The 24914-nt window shown below is 36.4% G+C and overlaps 1 protein-coding gene across 2 annotated transcripts in view; it reads right to left on the bottom strand.

Moving 5' to 3' along the window:
• Window positions 1–2614: 2614 nt before the first annotated feature.
• The window catches only part of STX8 (syntaxin 8), a 65417-nt gene continuing 43117 nt past the window's right edge, over window positions 2615–24914 (bottom strand). The window contains exon 8 of one of the 2 annotated variants that reach the window (XM_081939818.1): window positions 2615–3085. In XM_081939818.1, coding sequence (XP_081795944.1) covers window positions 3018–3085 — 68 coding nt within the window. In that variant the 3' untranslated portion in view covers window positions 2615–3017. Of the gene's footprint in view, window positions 3086–17720; window positions 17844–24914 lie in introns of those variants that run through there. The other variant, XM_081939819.1, reaches the window with a different exon arrangement.

Genomic DNA, 24914 nt, shown 5'->3' with positions numbered 1-24914 from the left:
CTGATTCTGCCTACAGTAGTAAGAAAATATTTTTGTTTGTTCAATAGGGTCTATCCTGGCATGATTAAGGGCTTGTTCTGTAATTCTATATACAGTAAATATAGCTTTGTATAAATAACTATACCTCCTTATATTTAACAGATCATTTTAGCTTCAAATTAAAAAAAAACAGAAAAGACTAAGACAAAGTCCATTGCAATACTTTAGGCCATTTATTGGTAGAGACATAATTCTCACCACGCAATCAAATGTTCTCCGGAGGCAGCATATAACCAGGTCCATCTACTTTTTCAGCTGGTAATTTTATCTGAAGGCCAAGAGTTATGTAAAAGGAGATCCCTAATGCAACTGAAGTTTATGGGCCTAGCATAGAGCGAGAATGCTCTATCAAATACAATGGCTTAGATAGCTGGAAAGCTTCCTAAATCCCTGCTAAAATAATGCCTGTTTAAGACAACTTTTAAGACACATATGTTAATTGTTAAGGAAATCATCTTGTTTTTCTGGATGGCGAAAGAATTGCTAGCACACACACACAAAGTGAGATATACGTATCTGCAGTAGAACCAATTGGTGCCTTACATCATTTTTTAAGAGTAACAGGAGAGGGTTGTAAAGACTACTGATATAATCTCTAATGCTGAGGGACTCTTGAGCATATGCCAAGCTCTATGTTAACAAAAGAAATGCAACACAAACCATTCTGAGAAGCAACTGAAACATTCAGACACCAGTAATACAGCTTTGTTCTCCTCCTTACTTGGTCCACTTTGTGTTCCTTCCTTTGATCGCCTTAACTCCCCTCCCCTCCCCCCTCATTATACAGGGATAATAATCCTCTGTTCCTATTATTCCTGTTAATAATTATGAACTGTAAATGTTGCTTAGTTATGACCTCTGCATATAGTTTTGCGACAATGTTTCTTTACAATGCATACTAATATATTATGGTTATATATATATGAATATATTTAATGACATGTGGGGAAAAAAGTTGTGGATTTTCTTATGTACCCACCCTTCTTTTACCTTCATTTGTTAGATGGGATGATATAATGAAGCAGATGGAGCATGTAACAGTGCAGAATCCACTTGATAAGACTAAATCCAGACATCTGTCAAATAAACTCTTATAAACTTCCACCTATGGCAGTTTCTTCTGTTGCAGCAGAATGAACAAAGTGGCACTTCCTTTTCAACTTTGAGGGAACATGACCTCCTCTGAAAACAGCTAGTCAATTATTAACTTGCAACTGGTTCCTTTAATTAGATGAGAAGCAGAGATTCTATTATCCAAACTCTCTGTGGTAACTCCAATATGTACTGTATAAATGATGTGTCTGCACAATTTCGTTTGGATTTATCTGTTCATCTAATACATATTTTAAGTTTAAAAACACTATTTAGTTGATCTGAAAAAAGAATTTAGCTCACACATTATCTCCATATGACAAATAGGCCAGGTGGTATTAGTTGGGCCCCGTGTTTCTCAATTCTCAAGCAAATATCCAGGAAGTCTTTAGAGTTCAAAATTCATTTTAACACAGGAGACTCAGCTGCTCTTCTCTCAGCTTGGCTAAATTTACTGGATTGTTATAAAAATGAATATAAAATATGTGAAGATGTGAACATATCTTAAAAGCTTTACATATGTAATTTCAAAAACCAATGATGTTAAATATTTTATAGCAAATCTAACATGCCGGTAGAAAAATATTCCACCATAAAAAATGCATTATTTCTTTTCAACATTTAATTTAGGAGACACCCATCACAAGGAGACATTTTTAAATACTTTTTTTTCTCCAAGGAGAACTGCCTCTTGGGAAAATAGCATTAATCAATTTTAATTGAAGATCAGGAGATAAGCCAATCTTTTCTGTGCTTGATTTACCAAAAAGCTATCAAGTCGCTCTGATCCCTTTTTACTGCAAATGAATCCACAAACACAGAAAAATTTGACCTGTTCCAGCTTCAGAAGTGAAATTTCTCCAATAATAATGGAAACCTGAAACTGAAATGACCAGAACTCTTCAGTGGAAAAGTGACCCCCTTGTTTTTTAGTAAAAAGGAAGCTGATCACTCTGTCAATATATATATATAAAGCAAAAATAACAATATCTGGACATGGATTAACGCTGGGGTTTAATCCAGTGTTGCATAAATAGAAAGATGTTGATGCAACAGGATTTGTCTCAGTTGAAGTCCTCATCCTTCTCCCAAATATGCTCAGCTAATCCTTCACTGTAGATTTTGAGTGTTCGGGGCAAGTTTCAGAGAGACGTGAAGTCATTTTCCTGCCAATTCTGCTAAGAGAATAATTTTTATTTACTTTTAGAAGATATATAGAAAAAAAACACATTTTGAAACTCTGGGTATCAGAGTAATTTCATTTCCCCCCTGCTGTTAATATACCTTAGTAAAGAAAAGCAACCCAGGCATTTAACATAATATGTTAATTCTACATTTTTGGATAGAAACCTCATCTTTTCTTTCCAAAATATATATCTGACAGCTACCATTTTACAATAATAATTGCCCTCTGACTCAAGTCAAAGATTTTGTGGAGCTTTTATTTATTTGACAGATGTTCACTCTTCAAAAATGGTAGTTTATCTTGAATCTTTGATATTGTCTCAGGAAGAACCATTTATTTCAGCAATAAGGAATTAGTGTTAGAAAGAAAATACTAATATTTTAATTAGACACTGCAGAGATTAAGACAAAGTTCCACTTAGTACTGTTAGAAGCATTTATAGACAAAGTATTTCTTTGAAATTAATTTCAATTTATGCCTTGAAGTTTATTCAGATGAGTCATTTCTTTTCCAATTATGTTCTTGAGTATACAAAGTTTTATACAGAATTTTGTAAAATCTTTACGCAGCTCAGACATAGACCTGTCTCTCGTAGTGGAATGAGAACAGCTATATCCATGGACAGTGCCAACAACAAAGTGGGGTTGTCCTTGCTATAGATGACTATTAACACTTAGTTGCAAAATGAGATCATCTCGGATTACTTTGTAGGCCACACAGCAACAACCACAATAGCAATCAGCAATAATACGATCACCACCATCATCCCTGAAAGAAACCAAAAACATAAACTAATTATTCTTTGTAATTATTTTAAATCTCATAAATAGATACACTTTAAAGAAAACTCCATTGGAGAAGAATATATTTATTTCTAAAAGAAAACATTTAATTTCTCTGTTTTATCAATTCAGCCATTCATTTTCTGGGGCCATTTCAAAAACATTTCAGCATATTCCCAGTTCTGACAACTGATGTGTGTACAGTTTAATTGTATTAACTCTTTATTCCTCTTTGATTTATGAAATATAAGTGAAAATCTATGTCTCAGGATATTATAGCAATAGAAAGAATGACTTTTATATTCTGCTTGAGAAATAAGTATATTTCCATTTTGCTGAACAAACACCAGCACGGGAGATAAGAGTTTTATAATAAGATCTTGGTCTAACATATTCCCACAGACAATTTTAAGAATATATGCACAAAAGACCACATTAAAAAATTCTCATTATCTAACAAATTAATTCAACATTCCTGCTTTTCTGCCCAAGCACAGGAAAATGAATGTAGTCTCCATCTCAATTTTTATAATTTTACAGACAGTTTAAGATTAGCATAAATACATGCACATGAAATTATTAAATAAACCCTATAACCACCAGTTATAATTTATTAACTATATGTTTATTAATTACAATCAGTTTGAAGAACTAACTTTAAAAATGCATGGATTCCACTTTCATATTCCTCCTCTTTAAATATTTTAAATTAAATAGATCAACTTTGAAAAGCCCACCTCTCTTTTGTTTTGTTTTCGTTCTACAGAATTTCATATTTAGATGCAATACAATTTTCCACAACTTTGAGGGGGGAAAACAAGTTACACCTTGAGCCATATGGCTGGCTTGATATAGTTTTCTAAGGCCAGGAAAAATAGTCAAAGTACTGTCAAAGTACTTTGCCAAAATACTTGGCATGCTTCCAATCACCAAAATGCTACCCATCCCTAAATAATTGATCATCCCTGATTTGCAAACACGCCCAGTTGCCATTCTTTTTCTCTGATCTCTGGAAAAGGGAATCTCTAAACCATTGGGAGGAAGAGAGCTATTTGGCCCACATTCGTTTACGTTCCTCTTAGGCAAATTAGCTCAACACAACCTAGGTATGTTGGAAGATCAGTTCTTTAAAGATACAATCCCCTGCTCTAACTCCATTTATGAGTAAAGCCTTATTTAAAAAAGAAAAGGAGAGAAGGCAGTCAAACACATAAAACCCAGCATGATAAAGTAAACTTCTGTAACCATATCAGAGGTGGTATTCATCAGGTTCTGACCAGTTCTGGAGAACCGGTAGCGGAAATTTTGAGTAGTTCAGAGAATCAGTAAATACCACCTCTGGCTGGCCCCACCCCATCTATTCTCTGCCTCACGAGTTCCACCTGATTGGGAGAAAATGGGGATTTTTCAGTAACCTTCCCTTGGAGTGGGCAGAGAATGGAGATTTTATAGTATCCTTCCCCTGCCATATTCTGAAATTACTTGACCCACTGAGTTAGCTAAGGCATTAACACACATTGGAGCTATCTTTATTTATTAATCCCTAATGGAGATAAATAATGAAGACCTGACGTAGGTGAGAAGGAACAACTTAACTATCTGGGACTCTTTAGGTTTTTGCAACAAGGATGCTGACTGGAATACAATTGTACTAAACAATTCAGGCAAAGCTTGCCAGGCCCAGCCTCTCCAGGCCCTGTTCTGATTCAGTTTGCAGCATTATTGAGAGTCAAAATAAGGTTTAGGAGATTAAATTCCCAATTCCTGTTGGCATTCTTTTATTATGCTGTTTATTTTAAAGTATGTATGTGTTTTGTGGATAACTCTCCAGGATATACTACTGTGATAGGCACAGTTTATTAGTCAAGAAAAAAATATTTTGATAGTGGATTTTCCGATATGCTTCTCTGTGCTGATTTTTAAAACATTTCTTTAAATTTTAGCTCATTTACATTTTCATTGCTACATTTATATTGATCCATTTACTTACTATATTTGATGCCATTTATTCCTGAAGTGTCCAACCAGCTAATAATGAAGAATATCTTTTAAAAATGATTGAATAAAGATAAACCCATCCTTACAAAATAGTCAAAACTCCCAACAGCATCACAATGGATCAAAACCAAAAAACCATACTTAATTACTTGGCTAAGAGAATTCTTAGAGGAGAAGGAGGGCTATCCAAAACACACAAAGCAATTGTGGGCTGGATTTTGGTTCCGTGAACATTCACACAAACAAGTGCAGGAGAGATGGAACTGATGAATTCATGGCTGGGATGAAGGGAAGCCTCTAGAGAGAGAAAGCTGTGCTAGTCTGAATGGATGGATGATGAAATGAGATCCATGTCGTGACAGAAAACAGTATATACATATATAAAAAGAAGTTACTTTCATGGTGACTGAAATTAGGCCTCCAAAGAAAATATGCAAAGTCCTGCAAGACAAATGTAAACATCAATGTACCCCTGAAGTGAGTCACTCATTCAAGCTTCTTTTACTCCCGTCCATTGCAGAAAGGCCGCACAATGGCGGGCACTGTCTCCTGCATTACAAAGTTTCCAAGAGGCAAAAGCTTGCCAAGCTGCTTTTTCAGGCCTTTGGAACGGCTGAGTTAGATGCCTAAACAAGCGCAAAAGGGAATTCAGTTCTGCAGGAGAGAATGAGGAAGGACAGAAAGAGCTGACGAAAGGAAAGACTGGCAGATATAATATTCGTTATCTTGTTTCATATTTCCCTTCTCTATTACAAGTATTGGTTTCCTGCAAGTACTCGATAAGCCTACCGAGTTAAACTGGTACAGTGAAAAAGAACCAAGACACTAACACTATCTGGCAAAACTACTAACATTCATGCTTCAATGCATAAAAGTCATGGGTTTGCAGAAGCTGAACTTGAATGATGATGGAAGGAGGCACAAGTTTAGTTTGCAAGGAGAGCTAGAATGTGAGCACTGTCACACTGAAATGGGTTACAATAGCTTTTTGCAGGTAAAACCTCAAATCACAAAGAAGAATTTCCAGAAAACCAGCTGTGTTTTGTGTCCCCCCCATCCCGCCCAGCAAATACAATAAAGGATCTGGTTGCTCCTTCAAGATTGATTCATTTATTCCCACTTCAATGAAGATCCTTCCTTGGAGATCCACGCTGTTCTGGGCATGTTTTTGGAAAGGATCACAACAGTTTGTTAGTCTGTTATGGTAAAACAGAATGCACTTAAGTTTTCTTAAAGACTATTGCATGTTCAGTGCAGAGCAAGACAATATTCATAGGCTGTTCGGATAATAAAGTGCCTGATGATTAAAACACAGTCCTGTCTGCTACTGGTCATGAGATGCTCTCAAAGTGAAACTCCACTTTCTGTCTTCCTGGGAAATTGAAAAAGTGCAGACAACTTGTTATATGTTACATAGCACTGTAACCTGAAATCACATCTATTTGGGTGAGTGTTCTTGTAAAGACTTGTTTGACACCTACTTTTTTTGGAGATCTTTGTAGGTGTTGTGGCAGCCTGGTTCTTTTGTTTGAGTGTGGTGTTAGTATAGAATATTTTAGCTGCACAAGTATCTCTTTGCCCCAAAGAAGAATCATAATATTGCTTTTGACCTCCTTTTTATCTGTCATAGAAACAACCTTACATTAAGATCCTGAATATTGCCCTCAAGAATTATGGCAGCCATGAAGAAAACTCACGTGGAGGCCTTGTAGAAAGCTGTTGAAGCCTCAAAAAGTTATATTTTCCTGGAACTACAACCAATGTGAGTGCCAGTTTGGTACAGTGATTGAAGCATTAGGGTAGAAACTAGGAGACCTTGTGTTCCAGCCTTCTTCTTAAGCACAAAGACAGTTGGGTGACCAGTAACTTTGTCTTAACTGTAGGAAAAAGGCAAGGGCAAACCACTTCTGAAAATCCTTGCCAAGAAAATCGCAGGGACTTGTCCAAGCAATTGCTGAGAATTGGACGTGATTGAACAGGAGAAAATACAAAAAAAAAAAAGTACTGGCTGTAAAGTCAAATCTCCACAGAATCAGATCTGCAAGTTTATTGGGCTTGAGTTCTAACCAGTTTCTTATTCAATTATCTTCAAAAGAATTCAAAGCATAATTCATTCCAGAGTACAATTCAAATTAACCCATGTGGTATTGCAGATTTCTATCATTTCCAAACATTGTGCCAGAAAACTTCATGAATGGTTTTTCTCCAAATAAAAGAAAGCTTACACAATATGTGTTGGACATTCAAGCAAAGAAATGGCAATCTATCTAAGAAATAATATGGTACAATCTTTGGAATCAAGATAATAGTGGATCAAATCTATGATAAAAAGAATGCAGATAGCATTCATTTTGGGATTTAATTTTTTTATTGAGTGTACTGCTGAGAGACTTGAAAGAACAGGTTAGGAATACATTACCATGTAGAAAATCTACCTATATGGTCACTAGGAGTAAAATATGACTTAGTGACTGGCATATAATCATCATTATTAATGTATTTGGACATTTTTGTTCACTCACTAAATCGTGTGACTCTTTGTGACCCCATGCCATGGACTATAGCAAGCCAGGACCCCACTGTCTTCTACTGTCCTCTAAGTCTACCCAAAATCATTCCCACTACGCTGATGACACTATCTAACCATCTCATCCTCTGCCCTCCCCTTCTCCTTTTGCTTTCAAATTTAACACATTAGAAATGTAATATCCAGTACAAATGAGGGAAATATCAGCCCGGATGATAAAATTGGGGGACAGGGGACGGACTGTAATGCTATTTAAAAACAAAACAAAAACCAATATGACTTCATTTTTGGACAGGCCATTCTATGTAGCATAAAAGAATCTGTCAGATGTAATTCACTAGAAAAGTTGGAGGTATGCAATTAGGTTTTCAATTTTAAAAACTTGGTAATAGCCTTATTTCGTATGCACTAATCACAAAGTTGGCTCACTCCTGAAACCAGTGGGATTTATTTAACAAAAAAATGCAGGCATTGTATCACATTCTCTCTTAACATTGTTTGGATTTTCTGAGTTAAAACTTGGTCTTCAGTGACAAAATTCTGATCAATGATTAGAGTCATGCACTGTAGAAAGCTTTTACCACACAATATATGCAATATGTTCATTATATCTTTACTGTAATTTATTTTTTAATGTTATTCAAAGCTAACAACTTTATAATCAGTCAACATTTATTACATATTATAAAAGTTGTTCTTGATGCTTGTACATATTTTAAAATTGTAACTGTGCTAGTCATGGCATATAACCTTAAATGTGTGAGAAACTTTAATCCCAGGATTTGGTGTTGGCAACCTTGACCTAATAAAATCTTTTTTAATGGCAAATGGGAATACTTGACTCCTTTCATTAAAATTTTGTGTTTTCTTTTATACATATCTATCTTTCTATAATGATGTATGAATGATTTAAGCAATTACCACAGGAATGAAGATCACCATTAATACAGCTTTAGTGTAAGTATTCATAATTCAAATGAATTGTGGGCAAAAAAAGGTCTTTGTTTTTCTTCTTATCCACTGAGACTAGCTGGTAAGGCAAAAAGAATGAGAATTTTACATGTCTTGCATGTCAAATTCCATCAGAAAAAGTGTGTAGTGAATTTCCAACCCAAAATGTTTATTGTCTCTGTGATGAAATAATTCTCAGAGTTCATGGTCCCAAACCACAGGCACAATTTGACTGAATGAAAGGAAATGAGGTAAGTGTTTCCCCTCATCTATCATTGTTAAACTTCAATTGCGCACTTGCGTGCACTCTTTCTCTCTCTTTACACACACACTGTACACGTACACACACACGTGTGTGTATGTGTGTGTGTGTGTCAAAATCAGTTCTTAACTTTTTTTAGAATGAGAGAAATACCAGATAATACAGTTTGCTATTTCCAAGTTGAATTTCAAACATTTTCCACTTTCTTTCTGGGAAGCAGAGTTAACGACTCCATATTTAGCAGGTCTTTCCAAACAGAGGACAGATTCCTTTGACCAAAGTTGGAACATTTATTCCGAGGCAGTAAAAGCAAGTATTTGTCCAACTTTATCTTAGTTTTCTATTTCTAATCAGAATTTCTTTCTGGGTAGTATGATCCCTGGAACACTTTGGATTCTTGTTCATTCCATAATTAAGAGAGTGATTTCTTTAAATGGTTCCCATATTGTTGAAATACTAAACAATAACCCCTTGGGCTGATGTTTTTTAACAAGATACATCAGCATCCTACTATACTATTATTCTAGGCCCAGTTTTCAATATCTTCATCAATCACTTACAAGGAGAACTCATCAAATTTGCATATGACACCAAACTGGCAGGAATAACCAATACTCCAGAAGATAGGCTCGAGATACAAAAGGATCTTCACAGACTTGAATACTGGATTCTAAGAAAATAAAATTCAATACAGAGCAAGAAAAACCAAATGCACAAGTATAGAATAGGTGGTACCTGGCTCAACAGAAGTACGTTTAACAGGGATCTTGGACAATCATTTAAATATGAACTAGCAGTGTGCTGCAGCTGCCAAGAAAGCCAACACAGTCCTAGGCCATATTAATAAAGGGATAAAATCAAGATCAAGTGATAATTAAGTGGTAATACCACTTTATAATGCCTTGGTAAGATCATACTTGGAATATTGCATCCAGTTTTAGTTGCCATTATATAAAAAAGATCTTGACATTCTAGAAAGAGTGCAAAAAAGAGACACAAAGATGATTAGGGGACTGAAAGCTAAAACATATGAATAATTGTTGCAGGAATTGGATAAATCTAGTTTAATGAAAACAAGGACTAGGGATGACAGAATGACATAATAGAAGTGTTCCAATATCTCAGGGGTTGCCACAAAGAATAGGGAGTCAAGCTATTCTCCAAAGCACCTGAGGATAGGACAAGAAGCAATGGATGGAAAATAATCAAGGAGAGAAGCAACCTAGAATTAAGGAGAAATCTCTTGATAGTTAGAAAGATAATCAATGGAACAACTTGCCTTCAACACTGGAGGTTTTTAAGAAGAGATCGGACAACCATTTATCTGCAACAATAATAAGATTTTTTGCCTGAGCAGGGGATTGGACTAGAAGATCTCCAAGGTCCTTTCCAACTCTGTTATTCTGTTATTAGTGCAGGAAATGTGGGAAGTGATATGTCAATTATATGCATACTTGGATGAGCGTACTATGGATGACAGTTAATTTGCATGTGAATGAAGTATTTAGTTACATCTTTTGATATAATTCTTTGACTTCACTGACTTTGACTTCAGTTGCAAAACAGTATCCTGGAATGAAGTTGCACAAGATCTGGGGTGTCAAACTCGTGTCGTCATGGTAGGTTCATGTGTGTTTCGGAACTTTTTCCCCCTATGCTAAACCGGGCGAGTTTGACACTCCTGAACTAGCTTGTTCATAATTTAATCCACAAAAGTATTTTCAAGGAGAATAATGACTGCTCTAGTCCTTTTAAATTATATCTTCTGTATCATCTGTTATTTTTTAGTCCACCATAGAACATCAGTTTGGAAAAAACTGTTGTATATATTCCATAGTGAATTGTATATTTTTATTTATAGCTATATTAATAATATACGTACGCATAACTAGTTAATGCATTGCAAATGGAGGTTTTACATAAAATTATCATCATCATATAGTTTGGTCACAGGCTGTTAGTAACCTCTAGAGATTATAAAGATTTTTAAAATAAATTTATTACTTTCTTCTATATCAGAACAAAACCTGATGTATCCTGTTCTTTTAGCAAATTCTATGAAATTGAAACACAGAATATATTATCTTAGATCAGAAAAGCTTTTATAACATTTTGGCTGTTGAATTATACTGTGAGGTCATTACTGTACTTAACTGAGGGAAGTTTTTCAAGTTCTTGTTCTCAGTGAATATGGGAAACCATTGGTTCAATCTGCCACAATTAACTCTCAGCTGCCTTTTCAAAGGCTCTTAGGGTCTGAAGTTACTTATCATGCAAACGATCTAGGAATCTCATTCTCCTTACAAGGCAATAGAAGGGTGGTACTGCTGAGTTAAGTAGATTATTGGGGAAGCAGTCACACCTAGCTGCCCTACAAGATTGTCAAGCCCTGGGAAATTCATACACTAAATCCCCTGCTCCTGACATTGAACAATTAACCACATTTGGATAAGTCATAATCAAGAACCTTTACAGAGTCTTCCAATATTCTTCAAGCAGCAAAATGACAGATGGGGAAATTTGAAGTAAGAAAGCTTCAGTCCAGCCACTCTGCAATTGCAAACAGTCTTGTTGACAATGGAGTACTTCATTTTCAACTAAATATTATACAATAAATTCCAACATTGAAAGAAAAAAAATGTTTTCTTATATTGGTAATATAATACCAATTATATTGGTATAATTGGTATTATACCAGTTATATTGGCCCAGAACTCATGGGTTCTTCTATGGGGATGAGTTGATTAGCTAATATAGCGCAAAGATGAGATGCATCTCCTACTACTTCCAAATTAATAAAGATTTTAAATGTCAGGAACCTTTAAATGGAAATTCAATCGATCTTTATTATGGTCATAGGTCAACAAATAAGTGGAAATTAAAAGACACCAGTTTTGTAGAAGTCTAGTCAGAGACAATTGGAATCTCTTTGTGGCAAAACATGACTCAAAGCTATTCAGGACTAATCCTTTGGAACCAACTTCCAGGAATTATGCCTGGTATCTAATTAATCAAAACTTTAAAAGGTACTAAAAGCATTTTAGTGAATCTTTTGTGAAATTGTTTTAAAATTTAGCCTTTATGAAGAAATATACTGTATTCAATTATAGATTCTTATTATTGTTTTCCAGCAATTATTTGATTACTGAGCCTTCGTAATATATGATCTTAAATTATGTCATAGTAAGTTAAATCTATAAATTATGTACGTAAATTGAACTATAGGGACTGTTGCAGTATGGTGAATTATTGTATGAAATTCTTGATGGTGAATTCTATTTGTTTGTTTGTTTTGTAGTTTACCTAGATCTAGGCATATGAAGAACAAAACTGCAAGCCTCAAATGACTTGCCAGACACAAGGAAAATGGATTACAATATTGATGATAAAAAATTATTACATAGTCTTGTTTTTTGGACAAAAGACACTAGCAAGCAGTAAATAAACCAGTAAAGGGGATATAAATCTGGAAAGGAATGCACTGCAACATCCTTTCCTTGAACAATGGTCCTCTTCTCAGTGCTTCCACAAATTCTTGAACAAGTTTATTAATCCAAAGAGACATTTTCTGTTTTTATAAGAGGCATAGCTGAAGAGAAATAGTAGAGCAAAAGCCCATGACTCAAATCACTTTCCTCCATTGTGCCAATTAAACTTTTTTTTTAAAATGGCAATGTATCCTCTGCTCCAACACAGGCTTACATAGATAATTTCCCTAAACTGGACTCATTCATTTTCCAATGCTTTCCTTACTACCATTTGACTTCCGAATACCTTTTGCCATGAAAACTCATTCATGCTGCTGTTGTTAAATTTTCAACAGTATCTGATAAACGTGCTTCCTTTGTACCAGTTACCAGTTTGTAACAGCTCACTGAGGAAAAAGGATGTACCCCCTTTATTCAATCAGTCTATGTACATACATAGATACAGCTTCCTCCTTAAATCTTTAACTGCATGGGACTTCCAGGTATTTAATGAGTATTCTTTAGAAGTGTATACACACATGAAAAGGAAAATTAAGCCAGAGGGGAAAAAATGGGTTGAAAATTATGCAATAAAATTTAATTGGAAAGATGCCATTCTTCACTTAGGATAAAGAAACCAAATGTAGCTATTGGATTGACTATCTTTGCAGTAAGAGTACTTGTGAAAACTATCTTCGAATTGTAGTTGATCATAAATTCAGTAAGAGTCAGCTATGGCTATGAATAAAACAAATGTTAAGTTAAAAATTACCTTAATAGAAGCATAGATTCTAAGTAATTGGAAGTAATAATTCCACATATCTCATATGCTAGGAAGATAATGTTAATAATAACAATAGTAAGATTATGTTCAAGATTATGTAATCTAGACTTCAATGATATATGGAATGAGAAATGCCAGGTGTATCAATTTGATGAGGCAGAAACACCCAAATCCATATTGCTCACATCTAACAGACCAGTGATGGCTAACCTTTTCCGGATCGCATGCCAAAAGTGGGGGGGAGCACAGGGGGGTCGTGCATGGGCATGCCCACACTCATAATGCTATGTGTACGACACCCCCCCTCCCTGCTTTTGGCCCGCAATCGACCCATTTTTCGCCCTCCCCAGACTCCAGAAGCTTTCTAGGAGCCTGGGGAGAGCGAAAACAGTCTTCCCCCCCCCCCCGGAGGCCCTCCAAAGGCTTCAGGAGGCTTCCCTGAAACCTCCAGAGGGCAAAAAACGGCCTTATACACAAACCAGAAGTCTGTTCCCAAACTTCCAGTTTGCCCATTGGGTGGTTTTTTGCCCTCCAGAGGCTTCAGGGAAACCTCCAGAGGGTGAAAAATGACCGAAAAAGAAGGTCAAAGTCAGCTGGCCATCACACGCATGTGTGCTGGAGCTGACAGGGCAATGCCTCGCGTGCCCTAACAAATGGCTCCGTGTGCCACCTAGGTTCACCATCATGGTAATAGACAATGGAAACAGCAATGGAATTCCAAGAGATGCATATTTTTCTAATTACAGAAAAGGTTCTGATTGTGTAAAGCAAGACAAATTATGAATATCCCTAAAATCTAAAAATATATAGGACCTCTTCATCTGCCTTCTGAAGGTGATAAGTAAAGAAAAGTTACATTGGAAAAAGATGAGCAATTAATATGGATGCTTCCCCAATTCACTGAATTATAAGAAGGAAGATGAAATATAGTATAATCAAGCTATGTTCTATGTTTATAGCCAATCTCCACAAATTTATTCAAATTTGGCTTACGAAAAATCGCATGATAGAAATTTCAATCTTTGGATTAATCTCACCAATGTACAGTATCTCTTAGGAAAACCTAAGAAATCAGCCTTTAAGTAAAGTCCCTATGTAATGCATTTCTGTGAATCCTGAAAATGGCAATTACTTCTATAAGAGTTCTGCCATAAAGGGGAAAGGGAGGAATAAATGGGAAATATGCTGTATTCTTTTATGGCAGGAAATTAAGAAGGAGGGATTGACAGTTGAGGAAGAACAGAGGTGGTTGGAATCTGATTCCCATCTTCAAGGCCATTTCCCTGAGTGTGGAATTTCACCAGCCCAAACACCTCAGAGTATCCCATAACATCTTGTCGGTGATGCATTGGCTATGTACAAACAGACCAGGAGGGGAAGGGCTAGGGGAAAGCAGGGATTTTAATTTTGTATTAGTGCATGGGAATTTTAGATTCTGCTTAATTTTTCTGCAATAAGCATATCTTAGTAAAAGTGCCTTTTCACTTCAAGTGGAGTCGAGAGTTTTACTTCCCTAAGGGATCAGACTAGGACAGGTCTGACACAAGCAGAGTCCCTTGCTCATTTCTCCCAGGCATAATGTGGCAGCATAATACAGTGTAGCAGTAGAAGGGATGATCCCTGAATATACATTAATATTACATTTGTTGTATACTCATACACAGCAAAGAAAACTAAGAGTAACTGCAATTCTACCACGAAAAATACATTTAGAAATTTCAAAGTTATACAGTACATACTGTTTTTACTATTCTTATAATAGAAAATTCTTAATGGAAATGCCTCTAGTGAGAAGAAATAAATAAATAAATAAATAATAAATAAACAAAGAAAAAAAAAGAAAGAAAGAAAAAAAGAAAGGAAGGAAGGAAGGAAGGAAGGAAGGAAGGAAGGAAGAAAGAAAGAAAGAAAGAAAGAAAGAAAGAAAGAAAGAAAGAAAGAAAGAAATGATATAAAACCTTAAGAACTAAACTCTCTATACTGCAAATGAAATTAAATGTTCTGGAAGGTATATTATCTTAGACACATCACCATACTAGGAACTATTTTATTGTGGCATTATATATAATCTAAAGCTTCCTGATATATTGTAAAGGCAACATTACCCTAAATAAATATTTAAATTAGCAAAATATGAATGATGGTTCTGTTCACTACTTTTAAACATCAACTATAACTGAAGAAAACACATTTGGCTTATGATGCTATTTAAGAAGCAAGAACATTCTTAGGCTACATTTCTGATTTCTCAGTAGTAGGCTTACATACTCTGGATGGGACAAGACATCTGGTTTCTAATTACTTCCTTCACCCCCATTCATTCCCTAACAGCTTCCAGATGATAGTTCAAAAGTGGGTCACAGCTTCCATAATACTTGGAAGACACAGGTGCACATCCTACAGCCAAAGAATTACTTATAACTTGCCACAGGGTTAAACACAATAAACCCATGTGTTTCCTCATATTCTAAAGCCTATCAACAATAAACCTAATACTACTGCCTCATTCTGCTCCCTTCTCCAAATTCATTCCTCACAGAGTATATGCCTGTACAAATTATTATCATTTGTTTATATGCTTCTTAATAAATGTTGAATGCTACCAAGGATCAATAATAATTTCTAAACCTAAACCGAGTCAATCGAACCAGATTTGGGATTCCTAGTTAAAAATCAGAATGAGATGGATTTAGAAAACTAAATCTCATCCAGAATTATAAAAATTGGGCTTCAGTCACTTTGTGAATACAAAGTGAAGAGTTTGGGCCCAGGCTTTTTCATGCCCTCTTTAGTAATGGCTTCAATGCCATCATGTTTGAGCCAGATCAAAATGTGTATCGTCATAAATCCTCACCATCATTTATATGCTTGTCTTCTCTCCTGAATCTGAACATAATCCCATTTACCAAGAAATCTCATATTCTATTAAGCCAAATATGACTATCTCTATGTGTATGAACTCTTAGGCAGGTTAATGGCTTCTCGTGTAATTTGCTTTGCAATCTAACTAAAGACCAACACCTACCAGCCTATATAAATTTCAGCTCTTTAATTGACTCCAGGGTAAATCTGCCGGCTGAGAAAGATTATTCCAATATATCAAAATAAATATCTTTCTTCCTCTCTTATCTGAAACTAGTATCAATATAACTATGTACATAGAATGCTACATAATTTATAATAATAATAACTGATAATTTCCAACACATAAAAAGGACCTGGAATAATCAATAGCTGGGTGAAAGATTCAAGTTATTTCTCATTCATAGACTTTAACACAGTGTGTTGGTTCCTTGAGGAAAAGTGTTTGCCCTTTGTGGTATAACCTCTGACTCCTCATTAAGTCTACATAATCAAGTTGTGGAAAGTGTTACAAAACCTCTTCTACCTCCCACCGGCTTTTTGTTGATACACATACACAGAAACAGAAAGGCTGGTTATTCCCCAGTTGTAAAATGGGCTCCTTTCCAACTATTCCCATTTTTTTTTCTTGGGGATGCAGGCTCACTTTTCTGAACAAGAGGATGACCTCCAGCAGCATGGGGCCTGTACTTGCTACTGTTTTTGGTGTGGCAACTCAGCACAAAGGCAGCAGGTCTATAGATACAATTTTGGGGCTGAGCTGAGGCCTCCATTGAGGAATGGAGACCCCAAGAGACAAAGCATGTGAGGTCCTTAATTAAGTCTAAGTGAAAGGCGGCCTAACCGTATCTCACTCCCATCTTCACAGCACCTTCCTGCTGGACTTCAAATACCCACACTCTTTATGCTGCCTATCAAGCGGGCTGTGGCATTCACATTTTCCTCATCTCTTTAAAACACAGAAAGCCTAGTTTTCAACAGTGTCCCTTCAGCCTGTTCTCAGTTTGTCCCTGATTTTAGACATGTCTCTGTTTTTTTAAAACAGGAAACAAAGGGACTTCTTGTGTGCTAGAAGCCCTCCAGAGGGTCTGCATTTCATTCCTCCCTCTCCAGGCAGGGTCTGAAGAGCTCTTTAGCACATTTTGTCTCATTAACATTTCCATGAGGGATGAAAGAATATATTTAAAAAATATCTAAGTGCTATGTACAATTCCTCCTAGGGTAGTATAAGACATTGGGACCTTTAACAAATGTACCTATATTTATTTCCCTATCCATGTCTTTATTAGATCATTGTCTCTTGATTAACAGCTTTTCTTTCTAGGAAACCACCTTCCCCTCAAATCCTGTGAAAATCCTGGTAAATACATTCCACTGAACATCCCCCTTCCCCCAAACTTGTAAACAATTTCTTGTTTTGGAGGCATAGCTGTGATAAAGTCCCTTGCAAACAGAAACCAATTATTCCCCTGGCAGTAAGTCACCAGCAGTATGAATTGCTGTAATTTTGCCCCTTTTAGCAGCTGCTGGGGGTGGGCTGAGAGGTGGCCCTTGTAATGAAGCAAGGATGAATACTAAAGACGCGCTGAGGCATGGCATCCTGTGGAGCAGCGGTGCTTGGGGTTTTGTAGCATAATTTCTGGGCCCAGAAAGCAAATCTCCTTGAAGAGATTTGCTTCTTGAATAAAGGAGGTTGGGGGGGGGAGGCGTGAGGGGGATCTACATATATTTGCATTCCCAATCCTAACCAGAATATTAATTTTAACTCACCTGACCAACTGGTAAAAAAAAATGCATTCACCTTGTGTTTCAAAAGTACTAACTCCCCCTCCCTTCTTCGTAATTCTTTCCTTTCTCATCAGAAATGCCCAGCAACATCACCAGACAAAGGCACTGCAAACAAAGTGGATAGGGGGGAAAAGGGGAGGGGGGAATTAGGGTAAACAAAACAAAGACATGCAGAGGAATTTCTTTCTCCCTGATCTTGTGGAATACATTAATATCCTAAATTGTTGGCACGGCCTCGAATGCTCAGGCGGGTGACAATACGAACAGTGACTCCGAGTCTGGGATCTTCAAATAAACCTCCCCTGCTGTCATGGCCACCGGGAAAGCGACGGAGGGCAATATTAGCTGACCTTCATTTCGTTGTTTCATCAGACCTAACTGCTGGACTTTTGTTTGTCAGTTACTAGGAGTTTCTCTTTCAAAATTGCCAGCATTTCCTAGACAACACCAGAGCCCATTGATTAGGTAAATAAACCCATCATAAAGCAGTCGCTCCAGCTTTAGGTCGAGAATCCCTGAAGAGCAAGAAAGAAGAAGCAAATCTCACATCTCAAAATGAAAGTGAAAAGAATAAAACAAACACATTGCCAAAGAAGTAAGTGACAGGCACCTGCTATATTGGCTGCTCATCAAGCGATAAGAATAGGTACCAAGAATTACAGTAAGACAAAGGGAGGCAATGAGACCCCCTGAGTACCAATGTGCCCATCAGACCACTTGATCCAGCAGACTTTTTAAAAGAGTCTTTTAATTGAACTCTTTTAATTAAAAAATAAGTTAACTAGGAAGTTAGCACGATGCAGAGCAAACCATCAGCATTGTACACATTTGGGAAAATGATCAAAATCATTTTCTATCAAAATCAAAATAACATCCAGGGAAACTACTTACCTTTTGCTCAACATGCTTGCTAACGAAGCTATTCTTGGTAAGCATCACGGCTGCCTCTATTTCTTTTGTAGCTGTTCTTACTGTTTTAATGTTTTTGCCTATGCCATCCGCCTGGTAAACTCGCAAAATTCGTTTTCTTGCCATATACATGCATCAATCCGTACTAGACTGTGTTGTTTCTCTGTGTCATGTAATATATGTAGGTATATGCATAATTAATTAATTAATTAAGTCATGTTTATATAGTTTATATGGGAGGTGGTGACCCTTTGACGCAATGCAATTTTATTTTAATGTATGTCAATTAGTGTACATTCAAAGTGACAATAAAATTATTCTCTTAAGTCAGGCGTATGTGCGCATGGCAGCACCCATGATGCTCACACAAGTGGCGCTTTGAGCACTCATGACACTCACGTGAGTAAGGCTTCTAGCACCTGCGACGCTCGCACAAGTGGGGAATCCGAGCATCACACCAGCCAGATACTCACACAGCATAGTTGTGAATAGGCCATGGCCCGGTAGTGGGCGACAACCCACAGGTTGGGAACCCCTGTTCTAGTCCAATCCCCTGCTCAGGCAGAGAGCTCTATACCATTTTAGACAAATAATTGTCCAATCTCTTCTTAAAAACTTCCATTGTTGGAGCATTCACAACTTTTGTTTCATACTTTTAGAATTGTAAGCCACCCGGAGTCATTTGGCTGAGTTGGGTGGAAACTGAATGAATGAATGAATGAATTAATACATAAATAAATATACAAAGGAGAATTTTTTTTAAAAAAAAGATGAGTATTTTTTAAAATGTGCAAGAAGAATGTGAATGTTTTCAACCTTTATATTGACACAGTGATCATGCTTCATGCATTTACTGTATGTAAGATATTTTAGAAGAACCATTGCATAACAAGGCAGCCTAAAACAAAAACTATTTATTTTTAGTCATTTGAATACAATTGCTGCAAATAGAAGCTGCTGAGTTACAGTGGCAACAAGAGCTGTTGTAATGGTTTGGCTTGCTTGCTTGCTTGCTTACTTATTTATTCATTTTTATTTATTATTTATTTAGTACTTACTTACTTACTTACTTATTCATTTATTTTTAAATTTGAACAATCACCTAAAATCACAATAAAGCCCATCAGTTTAAAGACTGCTAGAAAAATAAATGGGTAAGCATCAACTATCTAATTATTGCATTCCAGCAGTTTCAAAAATATCAAGTAGCGATTTAACTTCTTGACACGTATCCTTGGAAAATGAACTAGAAGGTTTGTTCCTCTTTTTATTCCAACAGAACTAATTACTTGGCCTTTGAAATGATAGATGGCTGAGGGGGCATTCCGGGGACTCACTGCAGCCCTCCAATGAACTGCAGGGACCAGTGACAGCTTTCCCAAATCCCTAGCAAGAGATGGGGCAGGCACTGGCCAAACTCTGTTTGAACAGCTGCATATGCAAATGTAATTAACTAGGTGTTACTGTCCCTTTCCCACTGGCCTATCCATTTCTCACTAGGTATGCCAAATCTAGCACTATTCAATAAAAAATAAAGCAAGGACAAGGTTAAGGTATCTAGACTTTTAATCTGCAGATTCAAATGACCTTTCAAAAAAGCCCAGTTCTGGGAATATCATTCTAAATGTCAGATTTTTGCTCCCTGAAGTAAAATGAGAGAAAATATGAACTTGGCTTAGGCCTCTTTTTTTAATTTAGAGGACAACTTACTGTCCAGATACTTTCTTTCTGAATGCTCTCGCCAGAGATGTTTGCCTGCCAACAGTATGATTGTTTTGCGATTAAAGCCTTCCCTAGATACAGGTCTAAGGAGAGCTATGCACCAGGCTGTCTGGGTAACTGGGCCAAGCTACATTACTTTGATGTTTTTTCATCAGGGTAGAAGCAAAGGATGAGGACGGGACCCCTTGTCTATGCTGGGACTTATTATTACAAATAATAATAAAACTTTTGACACCTGGAAATCAACATTATGATCCAAGGAAGATTGATTGCTTCTTAGATTTCCGTTAACCAAGAATCCCAGCACAAGGACTAAGATATCTAAACAATAAAAATTATTAAAATATTGCTGGAAAAAACACACAACGTGGCAGATATGATGAGAATTGTTATTTCGTGCAGCTGTCATGTCATCAGAAGAAAATAGTAACTTACTTATAGGGCCTCTACTAACAGTTCATCTACATATCCTCCTGGCCCAAGCTGCAAGGTGGGCTGTTCTCTGTTGTGGAGGACATGTTTTCACAACAAAGTCTCCATCTTGGTCTACTGAAAGAGGCTAACACCAGAGAAAAGATATCCAACAGGAGATATTTTGTGTTATTTTTTACTGGGTGCCACAATATTTTTGGTGTGTTTTATAAAGCAAGGGCCTAAGGAGATTAGTGACCTGCAGAACTACTTCAAGACCGTCCCCTTCCATCTAATCACGGGTTTCTGTGCCTCTGTGGCTATTTATGCTGTAGCTGACTGACAGAAGAGAACCTCTCAAAGTTAGCTGTTGATGTTTTTGTCCTACTATGTATTATATGAAGTTACTATTCATAAGGTAATTTCTGCCATCTCTCTCATGACAATCCCTCCCTGATTTTCCAGGCTACAACTCCTAGCCTGCTTGCTTACAGCAGCCATGTATAGAGAGCAAGGAAGATGACCTTGATAGAAACATGAAAGATCCATTATTATAGTAACAAAAGGTAAAAAAAAAAAACTTAAGTCACTTAGACAGCTAGCTCTCTAATTCACAGAATTATAAGGGCAAAAAGGTACGTGCAATCAGACTTGAAAGATTCTTATGGGAAACCTCAATAAAAGTAGTTTTAGCTTTCCTGTGGAGTTGATTTCTTGGTCTGGTATACCTAATGGGCTGACACTGTAGCTTAGAAAATGGCCAATTTGCCTGTCTGCCACTGCAACAGTCTGTCATTGCTCCGTACTTTCTGAAGAACTTGGAACAATTTTACCTAGAAACTGTGCAGCTGAAAAACACCATTGCTGAAAAAAATCTGCAAGGAATACCTGCTTGGGGAAGGGGGGGATGACCATGGGAATCTCCTTCCCAGCTCCACTTTACCTATCAGTCCCCTCATCAGCAGAGCAGGAAAACCCCAATCCTGTCTGAGGGCAGTAAGTTTGTGGTCCTTTTTTTTTGAGACATGGCAAGGGGAATGTTGTAGAAGAAGCAGTTTCCCCAACCATCATGTTATTTTCCTATCTCAAAGATAGGAAGAAACTACATCACAGGAAGAGTCCCACATCATAGATAAGACCATGGGTAAATCTTTGGGTAAATTTTGCCAGTTTGACATCCCTGCAGTAGATGCATAGAAGATTTAACACTTTGCAGATCTTCAGAAGCAACTATGGTCTGAGTAGCTGTGCCAAACAACGGACTTAATTATTTGAAGGTAAAATCCGAATTCAGATTCTGCCCATAGCAATCAAGGTTCAATGGGGGGAAAATAGTGTTTTTGGATTTCAAGAGAGATTCTCATGGCAGCAAAACATACGCAATTGTAAATATATTGGTTCCAATTTGGCTTATATCTTTTTTTTAAACAGGAAACAATAAATTGTTCCTCTATGCATCTCTTCTCAATTTGATCCACAATTTCTATAGCATATATGATGTGTGTACACAGACAGACAGACAGACAGACAGACAGACAGACAGACAATGAAATCAGATACACTTGCATTACAAGTAACATGGTAACACTTCTATGGAAAACTATGCAACTTATTTAACTTTGGAAACATTACAAGATTCAAAAATTGGCACGATTCATATGCCAGGAAAAAATGCTTTGGGAAAAACATATTTTGGTTCTAACCCAAGGCAATTGTCCATGCAGTTTTTTTATGGAATATTGGCATAATCATCCAGCAAACAGACCGTAGGAAAAGTTGACTTCATGTCCATGTTAACTAAACTCTTGGTTATATTAGAAATAAAATGAATAGAGATTTCCTCATTGGAACATACAAAGTTTATATTTTATGAAAACACCTGCAGACCTGAAATAATCTATTCAAAAAAACTTAAAGAGAAGGACAGAAAATAGAAATTACCAGTAAATTAGATAACGAGAAATATCTAAAAGACAAGAATCGGTTTATATATCTTTATCTAATTTACAGCTGTAATTTGACAGGTTTTAAGATTTTATAATTCCCTTTGTTGATTTAGATGAGGCTGCTCTATATCTAAACATAAAAACAAAAAACATGGAAAATACCTGACTATTTAGTAATCAACATTTCTGAGATGGACTGATATAGCAAACTTTAAGGAGAAAAAAAATAGAAGTGATGATTCTACTTTCTCCAAAACAGTTAGAATCAATGTAAAAGGGAAGCTGTTATTTAATTTCTTAAGATTAGGAACTGTATCACCATCTTGTGGAAGGAGGAGAAAACTACATTGTCCTTAAACCTTTTCTGAAGTCTTTACAAGAGCATGTAAAAAAATCTCTTTATTGAAGGAGGAAAACACCATCAGCTCATTCTCCTTCAGTAATTTCATGAGTAAATAATGACAGAAGTCACTACCTCCAGATTGCAAGTTCAATTACACAAAATTTCATGGTGCTTAGTATTAAATTACTACTTACACCATGATTATGCTATTTGTGCTAAAATTACTCCAGAAATTATATTCTTCTAATCTTTTCCCCCTATAATAAAATCATTTTCATGTACACTCACATTTTCATACTTTGTCTTTAATGCTGTATTATATGAAAATCTGCTAAAATCATATCAAGTTATATGTCCTTTCATTCATCCACACACGCCCTCATAATTCCCATGCATTTCTGTGCCTGCTGTAATTACAGTTTCCCCATATTTATTCCAGAATAAACAGACTACTATGCTACATATTAAACTAGTGGCAGGAGATGAAAAGAGAGTACTAGGCCTATTCCTTTTCCTTCAGATTTATATGAACATGTGTAACTGAGGATGAGGGAATGGAAACAAAGTAATCACAAGAAAAGAGGATTGTCATTTCCCACAAGAGTCAGAAAAGTGAAAAGGAAGTTACCTGGGATGAGCAAAAGAATAGGCAACATGTTTTTCACCATGCCTCTTCTGATCCAGGGAATAGAGCCAGGGGAGCTGGAGTGAGTGGGAAGGTGGTGAGGGCAGTGGCTCTATTATCATAAGGTGGATAAGGATGTATGAAGGGATTGTGAATATAGCTAGTAGGTGTGCATTATACTGTAGTTCGATCTCAAAAGGGAGTCACTTGATTGGACCTTTGTTAACGGAGAAAGGACAATCAGCTAATTTGAGAAAGATGAAACTGGAGAAGATAATGATAATGAGAGATAGCTGATATATTGAGGGAAGGGAGAGTCCAACTTTCCAGAAGAAAAAAATATTGGAAATGTTATTTATTTATTTGTTGAAATGTATTAGCCATCCAACTCCAGTGAACTCTGGAATTTACTGCTGAAGTCTGCTTTATGCTTCTCAGCCTCAACTCATAAGCCACTTATTCAGATTGCTGATCATCATGGTCTCTAGTTGATGTTTTGAAAGCAGGTCTGTTGGTAATAAATCTAACCTTTATCTACTAATGGATGAGAAAGCATATTGTCTGTACCTACTGCATTCTGGTTTCAAATATGGGCCTGGGATGGAAACTGTATTGGTTATTTGCTCATTGGTAATGACCTAGGATGAGACTCAGGTGAAGGGAGGGAGCTCGTCTCCTACAGAGCACACACAGCCACTAAGATGATAATGGTTCCCATTCTCATGGCCTTCTGGAAGCTGGTAAAAACCTGATTCTTCTAGAACACTTTTTTTGGATTGATTCTGGTTTCACCAGAGCCAACATTAGTATATTGTTCTAAAGCACTTTTTACATTTAAATAATTTTGTATTATTTATCACTATTCTATTACTATCACTAAACTGCCTAAATTTAAAGAGTGATGCAGGGAGAAATCTCATAAAGAAATAATTCTGTCTCCTATTTTATAATTTTCTTTTAGAGGTTTTATGGCATTTATCTCTCTTGGCCTTTTTTTTTCTAAAAGGAGGACTCTGAGGTAGAGCATATCAAGCTCCACAGAGGCCTGGAAATATCAAGAAGGAGAAGGTCTTAAATATACAGATTCAGTGGAGAAGCTGTAAACTGTCACTCTTCTTCTTGGTGTTGGGAAAAATCACTGCTTTTTTTGTTGTTTCTTCATCAGATTTCATCAGAAATCTTCTAAACTTTAATAATCCATTTCCTAAACTGAGCTTCTT

The sequence above is a fragment of the Natrix helvetica genome (assembly GCF_964273705.1).
Source record: "Natrix helvetica genome assembly, chromosome: 1".
Lineage (NCBI taxonomy): Eukaryota > Metazoa > Chordata > Lepidosauria > Squamata > Natricidae > Natrix > Natrix helvetica.
This window is presented reverse-complemented; position numbering and strand designations above follow the sequence as displayed.